The 14066-nt window shown below is 48.6% G+C and overlaps 1 protein-coding gene across 8 annotated transcripts in view; it reads left to right on the forward strand.

The window, feature by feature from the left end:
* Positions 1-14066, forward strand: part of CLIP1 (CAP-Gly domain containing linker protein 1) — a 187768-nt gene that overhangs the window by 58609 nt on the left and 115093 nt on the right. For 7 of the 8 annotated variants that reach the window (XM_075323143.1, XM_075323152.1, XM_075323160.1 and 4 more), the window contains 2 exons: positions 3001-3117; positions 5337-5394. In XM_075323143.1, coding sequence (XP_075179258.1) covers positions 3001-3117; positions 5337-5394 — 175 coding nt within the window. The remainder of the gene's footprint in view (positions 1-3000; positions 3118-5336; positions 5395-14066) is intronic. The other variant, XM_075323184.1, reaches the window with a different exon arrangement.

Below are 14066 nucleotides of genomic sequence, written 5' to 3' on the forward strand. Positions count from 1 at the left end.
TCTTGTGTTTCGCTGTCACAGCCCATCTGCTCCCTCCTCCCTCACAGCACAGCGCGTCTCTTGCTTGCAGCGTTCTGCGAGGGAGGGAAGGGATGGGTTGTGACAGCGGTGAAGCAACGCTCACAGCTCAGAGTCTGGAAGACTGCAGCCTGCTGCACGGATGTGACGTGTGCAGTACTTGATGGGGACATCACTGGACGGGGAACAGCGGTCTGCAATAGCGCCTCTCACAGGCACTATTGCCAACACAAGGTATTTGAGAGAAACATTGTTTCTCAATATAATATCGAACTAGAGAATAAAAAAGATGGGTGAACCACCCCTTTAAGTGCTAGTTTATGTCCTTTTTAACTTTTATTTTTTTTGCCCACAGACTCAGGGATATGTAAAGTAACAAACTGAGCTTTTACTTTCCCTCCTTGGATCCGACGCTATGTCTTCACTACTGCTTGGCTTCTGTTGATGATTTGTAGCATTACTGTCAAATACAGTGCTGCAGCCAATGATGATAATCTTTATATAGTACCAACATATTCCACAGCGCTTTACAATTCAAAGGTTCATATACAAACAAACATAAGTAACAGTTATTGAAGATACAGTAATTAAAGCAAAACTAAAGACAACCCTGCTCATAAGAGCTTACAGTTTACAATGGGGTGAAGTGGGGATGACACAAGGTTCAAGTGCCTATTTACAACGACACTCCAGCCATCTTAAAGAAATGGGGGATGAGGCTGCATGAGGCAGTCACCAGCCAATCTTTGTAATGCTTTTTGGTGCAGTGGAGTTTGAGGGAGAGTTATGTTCTGAGAAACGGGGGGGGGATATATGTGAATTGACTTTTGATTAGGAAGGGTTATAGGTCACCCTAAAAAGATGTGTATTTAAGGAGAGTCTGAAGCTGTTCAAGTTGTGGGTCATCCTAGGTTCTTGGAGTAGAGTGTTCCAGAGGATTGGTGCAGCTCTAGAGAAATCTTGGCACTGGATGTAGGAGGTTCGGATTAGTGTGGATGTTAATTGAAAGTTGTTTGCGATGTGTAGAGAATGGGTAGGGTAATAAACAGAGATAAGGGTGGAGATGCAGAGGGGTGCTGCACCGTGAAGTGCTTGTGGGTGAAACAAGCAATTTAAATTGGATCCTATAATGTATGGGCAGCCAGTGCAATGACTGACAGAGCGGAAGTATCTGAATAACAATTAGCCGGATAGGTGACCCTTTACTGCTGCAGTAAGGATGGGCTGGAGAAGGGAAGTCTAGTGAGCTCAGTGGCTCAGCTGTTGAAGACGGCACAAATTAGTTCGACGATTGGCTGCATTGTTGCCTGCATGACACTTACTCAATAGTATCCGGGCAGCAGCGGACACACAGCGCTGTGGGCATAAAATAAGTTAAAGGTTACCCCGTGAAGGAGAGACTTGAGACAGCTGAAGGGCAAGTTAAAAACCTTGATCGTGAATAGCTTGCAGAAGACGGGGTTTTTACCATCCATCATTGTTTTAGATTTGTTTTTTACATTTGACTTTTTTCTTTTCTCTTCCTTTTTTTTTTGTTGTTTTCCTTTTTAAACTTTATTTTATTGACTCTCAATTACATTGACCCAACAAATATAAAATGTAAACTTAGCACTGTTCAGAGAGATGAAACTCGAAGTACTCCTTAGATGACTGCTTGGGTTAGTTTTTTCAAACCTTTCTTGTGGCAGCTTATCTCCATTGAGAGCAAAAGTAATCCTCCTTTTTGATGTTTGCTGTCAAGTGACAGTGGGGAGACAGCCTAATATAATTTAAAGGGGGTTGTCTACCTTTGGGAACATTTTTCATACTTGAATTTATGAAATTAGGGCTAAACATCATTTTTGCAATTGGATTTCAGTAACATTTTTGCACCTTTTTGCCTTCTGTAGCCTCTGTATTAGTGTCTATTGCTGGCCGCAGAATGAGTTAGGCCGGGTACACATATCCGTCTTTTCGCCGGTTTGACTGATGCGGCGCACGCCAGTACAGTATGATACAGTGGCTGCGCCCCAACTTCTGAGTCACATGCTCCGGTCACATGACAGCATGTGACCGGCGCTTGCTGAGCTGCCAGTGTACTGTATACACTGTACTGGCGTTCGCTGCATTTGTCAAGCCGGCGAAAATCCAGATATGTGTACCCGGCCTTAGCGGGGTCGGCCACATTATCTTTATGGACAGATCTGGTCACATGCTCCTCCACCAGCAGACATTTTATCGACTGATTAACTGTGCAGTGTGTGAGGAGAGCTGCAGTAACTAGCAGGATAAGTACCTATCATACCTGTATAATAGTAAGGGCCACAAAATAATTTCCTCAACACAACTGGGAAAATAAAAAATAATGTTGCCAACCCCATTAACTCATTCTGCAGCCAGCAATAGACAGTGTAATGCAGTGGCTACAGAAGTACAGTGGGCTGATCACTCCTAAAGGGTTAAGCCAATGTTCATCTGTGTGCATGACTACCATTATAAGAGAGCAAGACATTGGTTATGACCTTGAACCAAAACCCACATATACTAGTCATACTTCAGAATAAAGTATATATGTTCGAAAGTACACTGTTTGCAGATATTAACCCCCATTTTCAATTACATATTATCGTCAAAATCACGATTTGCATCATTGATATCTTATTTGCAGCTATGAAAAATTATATTAAAAAATAAAAGCCTGCCCAAGTGATGAGATTATATGCTGCAATAGTTCAATACAGTTTATCAAAATTTGTGAACATCCCCCTTTTTAAATGCTATATTACCCCCACATGAAATAAAAATAAGCATTCACATCCGGCACCAGCATTGCTAATGATCGCAGTTTGATTTCCATATTTGAGGCAACGCCGTTAAAATTTGTTTTTTGTTTTGTGTTTTTTGTTTTTTTTATTATTTCTAGAAATTTTGTATATTTTACTTTTTGCTTTTTAATTTTTTGTTCTTGCACCCGTTCATTGTTTTCCCATTCAACTCTGCTAGGCCAATGACTTACAAAAAGATTTGGTGGAGCGTAATGAAAAGTTTTCCGCCATTGAAAGCAAAATGCAGTCACTGGTTGAGGTCAAAGAAAGTTTTGAAAAAGAAATTGAAGATTTGGTAAAGTTAACAGTTTTGTTTTGTTTTTTTTTATAGTAGATATAACCTCTTGAGTTGTTTTTTGTGTTCTTGATTTCAAGTAAGTCTAGAAACTAATCTCTTTAATTCTAATTCCTCTTGACATGTACAGCAGATCCCTAAGATATGTCATAAGTGTCTGGTGGGAGAACAGGGATTCTGTGACTCTGGTTGCCCTGCAGAGAAAGAGCGGGGGTGGGCAATTAATTTTCCGAGGGGCCGCTTGAAAAGACCGTGACTGGTGTGGAGGCCGAAACCAATAGGATAAAATTAATTCTGCTCGAGAATACATATTATTTTTAATTATTCTTTTATATTAATATCAAGTTTATCACTGAATATTGAGCAGAACGAAGTATGCTGACTTCCCGCTGTATACAGTATAAGCCCACACACAGCCCCTCTTATATACAGCATGATCCCTTACATGGATCCCTACATACAGGAGTCCTCACATACCCCCTTATATACAGTATGAGCCCCACATAGCTCCCCTATATACAGTATGAATGCCCACATAGCCTCTCTCTATACAGAAAGAAGGATCCAGTAACACATTCTTGGAAATATTGAATTAAAAGTGCATTTATTTAATTCTTGTTAAAAGTATGGATGGAGAGAGAACACAGGGAGAATCACAGCCTCCATATTACACGTTTCGAACAATGGACTTGCTCTTAGTCATAGTATCTATACAATAACTAAGAACAAGTCCCTTGTTCAAAACGTGTCATGTGAAGGCTGCGATTCTCCCTGTGTTCTGTCTTCATCCATACTTTTAACAAGAATGAAATAAATGTACTTTTAATTCAATATCTCCATGGAAGTGTTGCTGGATCCTCCTTTTCTGTATATAGAGAGGCTATGTGGGGGTTCATACTGTATATAGGGGAGCTTACCTCCATTGAATAACCGTGAGCTGAAATAACTATCAACCTCTCTTTATACAGTATGAACCACACATAGCCTCCCTATATACAGTATGAGCCCCCAGACAGCCCCCTACATACCATATGAACCCCCACATCCTCATTATATACAGTGTGAGCCCCCACATAGCTACTATATACAGTGAGCCCCAGCATTGCGCCTCTATATACAATATGAGCCCAGTCTTTCTGTGTACAGTGCCTCCTACATTGCTTCCCATCTACAGTATGAGCTCTAAATGGCTTCCTATATACATTGAGCCCTACGTAGCCTCATATATACAGCATGAGCCCCCACCTAGCCTCCTATATTTAGCAAGAGCTGCCACTTAGCCTGCTATATATGCAAACCTCCCATAGACATGGAAAAAACACCACATACTCTCCTCGCTCCCGTTCCCCTGCTGCTCTGCTCCGGTGCAATGACGCTTAGCACAGCACACGCGATGATGTGACGTCATCGTGTCTGCTGCTCCTCTCGCTGATTGGTGAAAGATGGTGCCAGCGGTCCTGTAATCCACCAATATATTCACAGCTTTCTGCATCATTTGGATGCAAATACCAACGACATTGGGTGGCATGTGGTAGGATGGGTGGGCATTGTTTGGCCCATGGTCCACAGTTTTCAGCCCTTTGGCTATCTTGGTACGCGGGCTGGATGTAACCCACAGATCACACTTTACCCAGCCCTGGTCTAGAGCATCATTAACACTGAGGAGTAACAAAAACATTACAGAGAATACGAATCTTTGATTATAAAGAAACAGCGGAGCTACAGTAAGGCTATGTGCGCACGTTGCGTATTTGTATGCAGTTACGCTGCGATCTGCACCACAGCGTAACTGCATGCGTCCTGCGTCCCCAGCACAATCTATGAAGATTATGCAGGAGACGTGCGCACGTGGCGTATTAGAGCGCAGCGCTTCAGCTGCTGCCCGAAGCGCGCGTTCTAAGAAGTGACATGTCACTGATTCCGTGAGCTCTGCATGCATGCCCCGCTCTGTCTATGGGAGGGGCTGCACTCAGAGCGCATGAAATCGGCTTTTCATTACGGACTCTTTCTGCAGCGATTTGAAGCGCACGTGTGCTGTTCAAATCGCTGCAGAAATTTCTGCAGGGACAGAACACAACATGCGCACATAGCCTAACACCTGTAATTCCCCAATAACTAGATGTCCACATCCCACAATTATTTGTATCTTATTTGGCATATGTGTATTGTAGTCTTCTGAGCATTTACAATTTATAATTTTCCATTTTTTTGGCTTCTAGAAAAGATCATTAAACATCTCTTCTGATGAAACTAAAGTTCTTCAAATAGCTATGCAAGGTAAGAGTACCATCTGCTTTATCCATTTCCATTTGCCCCATTTGGCATGTTAAACAATTATAATGGAATTTCCTAAATTGCCAAAGCTTATTCAATTGTGAGCACGTCCCCAGTAATACTTTCTGGTGTTTTTGTGATTTTTTTTTTTTTTTTTTTTTTTTTCACTTACTGGTAATGATTCAATTGTTTTAATTTTAAGATGCCACTGCAAAGACATCTAATAAATTAGAGTATAAGTTTTTATTAAAACTCAGTCTGTTATATGGTACGTGACAGTGCAGTACAGTTTGTATACAGCCGCTATACAGTATGTTACAGTAGCTAACCATGTGCATGGGTAAATAAGCAGACTTAGTATGATTCTTTCAGTCAGGTATGTGGTGGATGAGTCTGTCTCTAGAACACTGGCACAGACTGCCCATTGCTTTAGATGCCAGATGGGACATCAATTAACATTTAGATAGAGGGAGGAGGATGCGGAGCTCTGCCTCTAGCTCCTCCCTCTGCCTCTAGCTCCTCCCCTAGTGTCTCACTCTGCCTCTAGCTCCTCCATATAGCTCCTCCTTCTGCCTCTAGCTCCTCCTTCTGCCTCTAGCTCCTCCTTCTGCCTCTAGCTCCTCCCCCAAACTCCTTCCTCTCCCTCTAGCTCCTCCTTCTGCCTCTAGCTCCTCCCCCTAACTCCTTCCTCTCCCTCTAGCTCCTCACTCTGTCTCTAGCTCCTCCCCTAGTGTCTCACTCTAGCTCCTCCCTCTGCCTTTAGCACCTCCCTCTACCTCTAGCTCCTCCCTCCTATCTCAGTAATGGGAAAGTCTTCACTGAATACAGATTTTACCCCAGAATTGAGAAGTTTGATGATGCCCAATTCTGGCAGAAAAAGAAGCAAATATGTCTGATAAGAAATATTACAAAGTTGCTTGATTTATGAAATAAAAATTAAGTCCATGGTTACCCTTTCAGTAGGCGTACTATCAGTGAGAAGACACTAGTCCCTGCTACTGTGTCCTCACATAACTGAATAGTGTAGTAAATAGCATTTTTTTCTGCATCATACAGGGGCTAATAATTTAACCATGGCCATGTTTTACCACTGTATTAGCATAGCTGTCTACGTGTCCATTTTGATTTGATAAATTGGACTGATGGTTTCCTTTAAAAATAGCAAATGTATTCACCTTGCTATGCATTGAACCATGTGAAATAAATAATTAAAGGGGTTTTCTTTATCGTTCCTTATGGGAGACCCAAACCATGGGTGTATAGCTTCTGCCTCCGGAGGACACACAAAGTACTACACTCAAACGTGTAGCTCCTCCCTCCGGGCTATATACACCCCCTGGATGACAATCTACCCAGTTCAATGCTTTGTGTTTCAGGAGGATCACACACTTGCATTCTCTGATATTTTTTTATTTTAATTTTAAAGATTTGGAAGAAAAGCGGGTCAAGTCTGGACTCCCGGCATGTCCCTTCACACCCCACTCTGTCGGGTGCTGTTAAGGTTGACTTTATAAGGCTGGAGCCTTCACATGCCGCGCTCCTTCACATCCTCTGTCGAGGCTCTGTTTGAAGTGGGAGCCTCCACGGTCCTCTCTGCTTGCAGAAGGCCGGTCTCCATCCGCAGCCCTGTCTGGTCCCTGCTGGAAGGAGCGTTAACCCCCATTCAGGGACATGGCCCTGCGTCTCAAGAGCTAAGTATTGAGACGTTTTTTCAGGGGTCCCGGGTACTTTTATTTGGGGGACAGTATGTGCTTTAGCGTTACTGTTAATTCCGGCCGGTTCTGGGGGTTTCCCCTGAGAACCGCGCCGAAGGTGCCTGCTCGTCGGCCGCATTTTAAAATCTAGGCCCCGGCTTCAGTTTGGGCCTAGTTTCGGTTTCGGCTTCTCTGCATGTTTTGCATACAGCGCCGCCCACCGCCCGACCAGCAGAGGGGAGGGCACTCCTCTCTGGGGAGATGTTCCCTCCCCTGTATCTCTCCCTGTATCTCTCTGCCCTCCGTTTTTCCCGCTCTTGGGCTTATACACGCCCCCCCTCTTTCTCCCAGCGCCATTTTCTCAGCGTTCTTACACTGGAAGGCGCTGGATGCTGCAGCTGCATACTGTTAGGAAGGCTGACGCTTCACAGGGGAGCGGTGGAATCCGGAGGGCACACAGAGAGCACGGGCTGGTAAGCCACAACCTCTGGTTGTGGACTTTTATTACACTCGAAGGCTTTCTACAGGAGTGTATTCTGGCTGCAGAGCTTCCACCTCAGCAGCATGTCTGTCACTAGGAGCAAGGCTGCAAACATGTACGCTATATGCACTGCATGTAAGCTCATTCTGCAAGAGCCAAGCACATACCCACATTGTGATGCCTGTGCTAACATGTTTGTGTCTCAGCCTGGAGCCTCCTCAGGGGTTCCTCCGGCTGCTCCGGCCCCGGTGGCTGAACCCCCGGCTTGGGTAGCTTCCTTTTCACAAGCTATTTCCCAGTCTTTTGCCGACTCCATGGGGCAGCTGTCCCGGACACTGCTGTCCATGCATCAGCCCCCCTCTCAGGGTGTCTCTGCGGCTCCGAGCTCTGCAGAGCCCTCAGAGCATGTCCTAGGACCCCGTCCCCCTAAACGGAGACGCAGGGAACCTTCTCCTTCCTCGTCCCACGGCTCTGATTCACAAGCCGAGGTGCAGGGCGAGGAGGATTCGTTTACTGTGGGCTCAGACGCTACCTCTATGTACCCCATTGACTTGTCTGAGGGTGATGCTGATGTTAGTGACTTGATTGCGTCCATTAACTCCGTACTGAACCTCAACCCACAAGAGTCAGAGGAACAACCCTCTCTGATAGAGGTACACCAGTTTACCTCTCCTAAGAAACCTAGGAGTATGTTTTTTAACCACTCCAGCTTTCACATCACTGTTAACAAGCCCAGGGCCTGTCCTGACAAACGTTTTCCGAAGCGTAGTTCAGATGACCGTTTTCCCTTTCCACCGGAGGTGGTTAAGGACTGGGCCCAGTCCCCAAAGGTGGACCCTCCGGTGTCCAGGATCTCAGCCCGCACAGTCGTAGCTGTGGCTGATGGCACTTCTCTTAAGGATCCCACTGACCGCCAGGTTGACCTTCTGGCCAAGTCTGTATATGAGGCGGCAGGAGCCTTGTTCTCCCCGTCTTTTGCGGCAGTGTGGGCTCTTAAGGCAGTCTCTGCCTCTCTGGCGGAGATTCATTCCCTCTCCAGGGACTCTATTCCTGAGACGGATGCCTTAACTTCTCAAGCTTCGGCTTTTGCATCCTACGCCATGTCTGCCATCCTGGAGGCTTCTCACCGCACGGCGGTGGCCTCCGCTAACTCCCTCGCGATCCGCAGGATCTTGTGGCTTCGAGAGTGGAAAGCAGACGCTTCCTCTAAGAAGTACCTTGCGAGTCTCCCTTTCTTTGTCGCTCCTAATTGGGAGACCCAGACAATTGGGTGTATAGCTACTGCCTCCGGAGGCCACACAAAGTACTACACTTAAAAGTGTAAGGCCCCTCCCCTTCTGGCTATACACCCCCCCGTGGGATCACGGGCTCCTCAGTTTTATGCTTTGTGCGAAGGAGGCCAGACATCCACGCATAGCTCCACTGTTTAGTCAGCAGCAGCTGCTGACTATGTCGGATGGAAGAAAAGAGGGCCCATACTAGGGCCCCCAGCATGCTCCCTTCTCACCCCACTTTCTGTCGGCGGTGTTTGTTAAGGTTGAGGTACCCATGGCGGGTACGGAGGCTGGAGCCCACATGCTGATTCCTTCCCCATCCCCATTAGGGCTCTGGGTGAAGTGGGACTTTACCGGTCTCCGGGCACTGAGGCCGTGCTCCATCCACAGCCCCTGGAGGATCTGCTGGATACGGAGCGGAGTTTTCTCAGGGACAGGACCCTGCTCCATCAAGGTACTCCGTGTCCCCGTGCTTATCGCACGCACACTGCAGCATTGCTGGGTGTGTTAGTGCGCCGGGGTAAACAGCGCTGCTGCGCTGGTGCCGTTACTCACTACAGCTCTGCTGAGTGAGGTGACTTTGTACGATCGGCCGATCCGGCCGCTGGGGTCAGTGTTTACTGGTCGCGGCTGGGATTTGTGGTGCGCCGGGGACTTCCGCGCTGGCCGTGCATATATGACGGCCGCGCTAGATTACTACAGTCCCCGGCTTTTGCGGCCTAGTTCGTATCGTTCCCGCCCCCGGACCTGCCAGTCAGGAGGAGGGCGGGACGCTGTACAGTCCAGCAGCGTTAAGAGCTGGAGTCTGTTTTACATACTCCAGCCCAAACACTAGGCACAGGGGGACGCAGTTTCCCGCTCTTTTGTTTGGGACGCCCACGGTCCGCCCCTCTTCACAGGACGCCGGCAGCCATTCCTGCCTGCACGCTGAACTGCGGAGGGGAGGCTGGGAGACCCAGACAAGGGATTCTACGATCTCACACCCGCTTTTCAGCGGGCGGTAAGCAGCCCTCAAGGGCTCTCCCCCACTTGTGCCATAGTGTACTTTGTATTTTGTGCTGGCAATACTCTGCACTGTACAGTCGCTGGTGGTTTTCTGCTATATACCCTCCTTAGATAACAGCATGTCGTCCGCAAAAAGCAAAAGTGCCAAGGCACGGACTTTATATGCTGCTTGTACCGCATGTGGGGCTACTCTACCGGCAGGTTCCACTGACCCCCATTGTGTGCAGTGCTCGGCCCCTGTGGCAATTGCTCAGCCGGGGCCGCTGCTAGAGGTGACCCAGGGAGAACCACCTGTAAATGCTGTCCAGGTGACAGGGACGGAGTTTGCAGCTTTTGCTGACAGATTGTCTATGACTATGTCTAAAATTCTTGAAACATTGCAGTCTAGACCAGTAACTCAGACCATGGGCACCGTTGATCCATTGCCCCCTGGTCCCCCTCAGCTGGACCACTTCCTAGCTCCGGGGGTGTCATGTGCACCCCAGGGTGACAGCTCTGACTCGGACGACAGTCCCAGACAACCTAAGCGGGCTCGCTATGAGCGACCCTCAACTTCATCACACTGGTCAGGGTCCCAGCGGGACGACTCTGTGTGATGAGGCGGATGTAACTGATCAGGAGTCTGATGCTGTGGCCGCTCTCAATCTAGATACCCCGGATGGTGACGCCATAGTGAATGATCTTATAGCGTCCATCAATAGGATGTTAGACATTTCTCCACCAGCTCCTCTTGCGGAGGAGGCAGCTTCACAGCAGGAGAAATTCCATTTCAGGTATCCCAAGCGTAAATTAAGCACGTTTCTGGACCACTCTGACTTTAGAGACGCAATCCAGAAACACCACGCTTATCCAGATAAGCGTTTTTCTAAACGGCTTAAAGATACACGCTATCCTTTTCCCCCTGACGTGGTCAAGGGCTGGACACAGTGTCCCAAGGTGGACCCTCCAATCTCCAGGCTTGCAGCCAGATCTCTAGTTGCAGTGGAAGATGGGGCGGCACTTAAAGATGCCACTGACAGACAGATGGAGCTCTGGTTAAAATCCATCTATGAAGCTATTGGAGCGTCGTTGGCGCCAGCATTCGCAGCCGTATGGGCACTCCAAGCTATTTCAGCTGGGCTTACACAGGTCGATACGGTCACACGTACATCTGCTCCGCAGGTGGCACCCTTGACCTCTCAAATGTCTGCATTCGCGTCTTACGCGATTAATGCTGTCCTAGACTCGACGAGCCGTACGGCGGTGGCGTCAGCCAACTCTGTGGTTTTACGCAGAGCCCTGTGGTTGAGAGAATGGAAGGCAGATTCTTCTTCCAAGAAGTGCTTAACCAGTTTGCCTTTTTCTCGTGACCGATTGTTTGGTGAGCGTTTGGATGAAATCATTAAACACTCCAAGGGTAAGGATTCATCCTTACCTCAGCCCAGACAAAACAAACCTCAACAGAGGAGGGGACAGTCTGGTTTTCGGTTTTTTCGAGGCTCAGGCAGGTCCCAATTCTACTCGTCCAAAAGGACTCAAAAGGATCAGAGGGGCTCAGATTCTTGGCGGACTCAATCACGCCCAAAAAAGCCAGCCGGAAGAACCGTTACCAAGACGGCTTCCTCATGACTCTCAGCCTCCTCTCTCCGCATCCTCGGTCGGTGGCAGGCTCTCCCGCTTTGGCGACATTTGGTTGTCACAGGTCAAAGACCGTTGGGTGAGAGACATTCTGTCTCACGGGTACAGGATAGAGTTCTGCTCTCGTCCTCCAACTCGCTTCTTCAGAACTTCCCCACCGCCCGACCGAGCCGATGCTCTGCTGCAAGCGGTGTCCGCTCTAAAGGCGGAAGGAGTGGTGACTTCGGTTCCTCTTCAGGAACAAGGTCACGGTTTTTACTCCAATTTGTTTGTGGTGCCAAAGAAAGACGGGTCGTTCCGTCCCGTCCTGGATCTAAAGCTGCTAAACAAACACGTAAAAACCAGGAGGTTCAGGATGGAATCTCTCCGCTCCGTTATCGCCTCAATGTCTCAAGGAGATTTCCTAGCATCAATAGACATCAAGGATGCTTATCTCCACGTGCCAATTGCGCCAGAGCATCAGCGTTTTCTACGCTTCGTTATAGGAAGCGAACACCTGCAGTTCGTAGCTCTACCTTTCGGGCTGGCGACAGCCCCTCGGGTCTTCACCAAGGTCATGGCAGCAGTAGTAGCAGTCCTGCACTCGCAAGGTCACTCCGTGATCCCGTATTTGGACGATCTACTTATCAAGGCACCCTCTCAAGAGGCATGCCAACACAGCCTGAACGTGGCACTGAAGACTCTCCAGAGTTTCGGGTGGATTATCAACTTTTCAAAGTCAAATCTAACCCCGACCCAATCACTAACATATCTTGGCATGGAGTTTCATACTCTCTCAGCGATAGTGAAACTTCCACTGGACAAACAGTGCTCGCTACAGATAGGGGTGCAATCTCTCCTTCAGGGCCAGTCGCACCCCTTGAGGCACCTCATGCACTTCCTAGGGAAGATGGTAGCAGCAATGGAAGCAGTTCCTTTTGCGCAGTTTCATCTGTGTCCACTACAATGGGACATTCTCCGCCAATGGGACGGGAAGTCGACGTCCCTCGACAGGGAGGTCTCCCTCTCTCAGGCAGCCAAGGAATCTCTCCGGTGGTGGCTTCTTCCCACCTCATTGTCAAAAGGAAAGTCGTTCCTACCCCCATCCTGGGCAGTGGTTACGACAGATGCGAGTCTATCAGGGTGGGGAGCAGTGTTTCTCCACCACAGGGCTCAGGGTACGTGGACTCGGAAAGAGTCCACCCTTCAGATCAATGTTCTGGAGATCAGAGCAGTCTATCTTGCCCTACAAGCCTTCCAACAGTGGCTGGAAGGCAAGCAGATCCGAATTCAGTCGGACAACTCCACAGCGGTGGCATACATCAACCATCAAGGGGGAACACGCAGTCGGCAAGCCTTCCAGGAAGTCCGGCGGATTCTGACGTGGGTGGAAGACACGGCATCCACCATATCCGCCGTTCACATCCCAGGCGTAGAAAACTGGGAAGCAGACTTTCTCAGTCGCCAGGGCATGGACGCAGGGGAATGGTCCCTTCACCCGGACGTGTTTCAGGAGATCTGTCGCCGCTGGGGGATGCCGGACGTCGACCTGATGGCGTCACGGCACAACAACAAGGTCCCGGTTTTCATGGCACGGTCTCACGATCACCGAGCTCTGGCGGCAGACGCCTTAGTTCAAGATTGGTCGCAGTTCCGGCTACCGTATGTGTTCCCACCTCTGGCATTGTTGCCCAGAGTGCTCCGCAAAATCAGGTCCGACTGCCGCCGCGCCATTCTCGTCGCTCCAGACTGGCCAAGGAGGTCGTGGTACCCGGATCTGTGGCACCTCACGGTAGGCCATCCGTGGGCACTACCAGACCGTCCAGACTTGCTGTCTCAAGGGCCGTTTTTCCATCTGAATTCTGCGGCCCTGAACCTGACTGTGTGGCCATTGAGTCCTGGATCCTAGCGGCCTCAGGTTTTTCTCATGAAGTGGTTGCCACCATGAGACAGGCTAGGAAACCATCCTCCGCCAAGATCTACCACAGGACGTGGAGGATATTCCTATCTTGGTGCTCGGCTCAGGGAGTTTCTCCCTGGCCTTTTGCATTGCCTACTTTTCTTTCCTTCCTGCAGTCTGGGTTGGAAAAAGGTTTGTCGCTTGGCTCCCTTAAGGGTCAAGTCTCTGCGCTATCCGTATTTTTTCAGAAACGCCTGGCGCGACTTCCTCAGGTACGCACGTTCCTGCAAGGGGTTTGTCATATCGTCCCCCCTTACAAGCGGCCATTGGAGCCCTGGGACCTGAACAAGGTTCTAATTGCTCTCCAAAAGCCGCCTTTCGAGCCTATGAAGGAGGTTTCCCTTTCTCATCTTTCACAGAAAGTGGCCTTTCTAGTGGCGGTCACGTCTCTTCGGAGAGTGTCCGAGCTGGCGGCGTTATCATGCAGATCTCCATTCCTGGTGTTTCACCAGGACAAGGTAGTTCTGCGTCCAATTCCAGAATTTCTTCCCAAGGTGGTATCTTCTTTTCATCTCAATCAAGATATCACTTTACCGTCTTTGTGTCCGCATCCAGTTCACCAATTTCAAAAAGGGTTTGCATTTATTGGATCTGGTGAGAGCACTCAGGATCTACATTTCCCGCACGGCGTCTCTGCGCCGCTCGGATGCACTCTTTGTCCTTGT

Source organism: Anomaloglossus baeobatrachus, chromosome 1 (genome assembly GCF_048569485.1).
Source record: "Anomaloglossus baeobatrachus isolate aAnoBae1 chromosome 1, aAnoBae1.hap1, whole genome shotgun sequence".
NCBI classification, from domain to species: Eukaryota; Metazoa; Chordata; class Amphibia; order Anura; family Aromobatidae; genus Anomaloglossus; species Anomaloglossus baeobatrachus.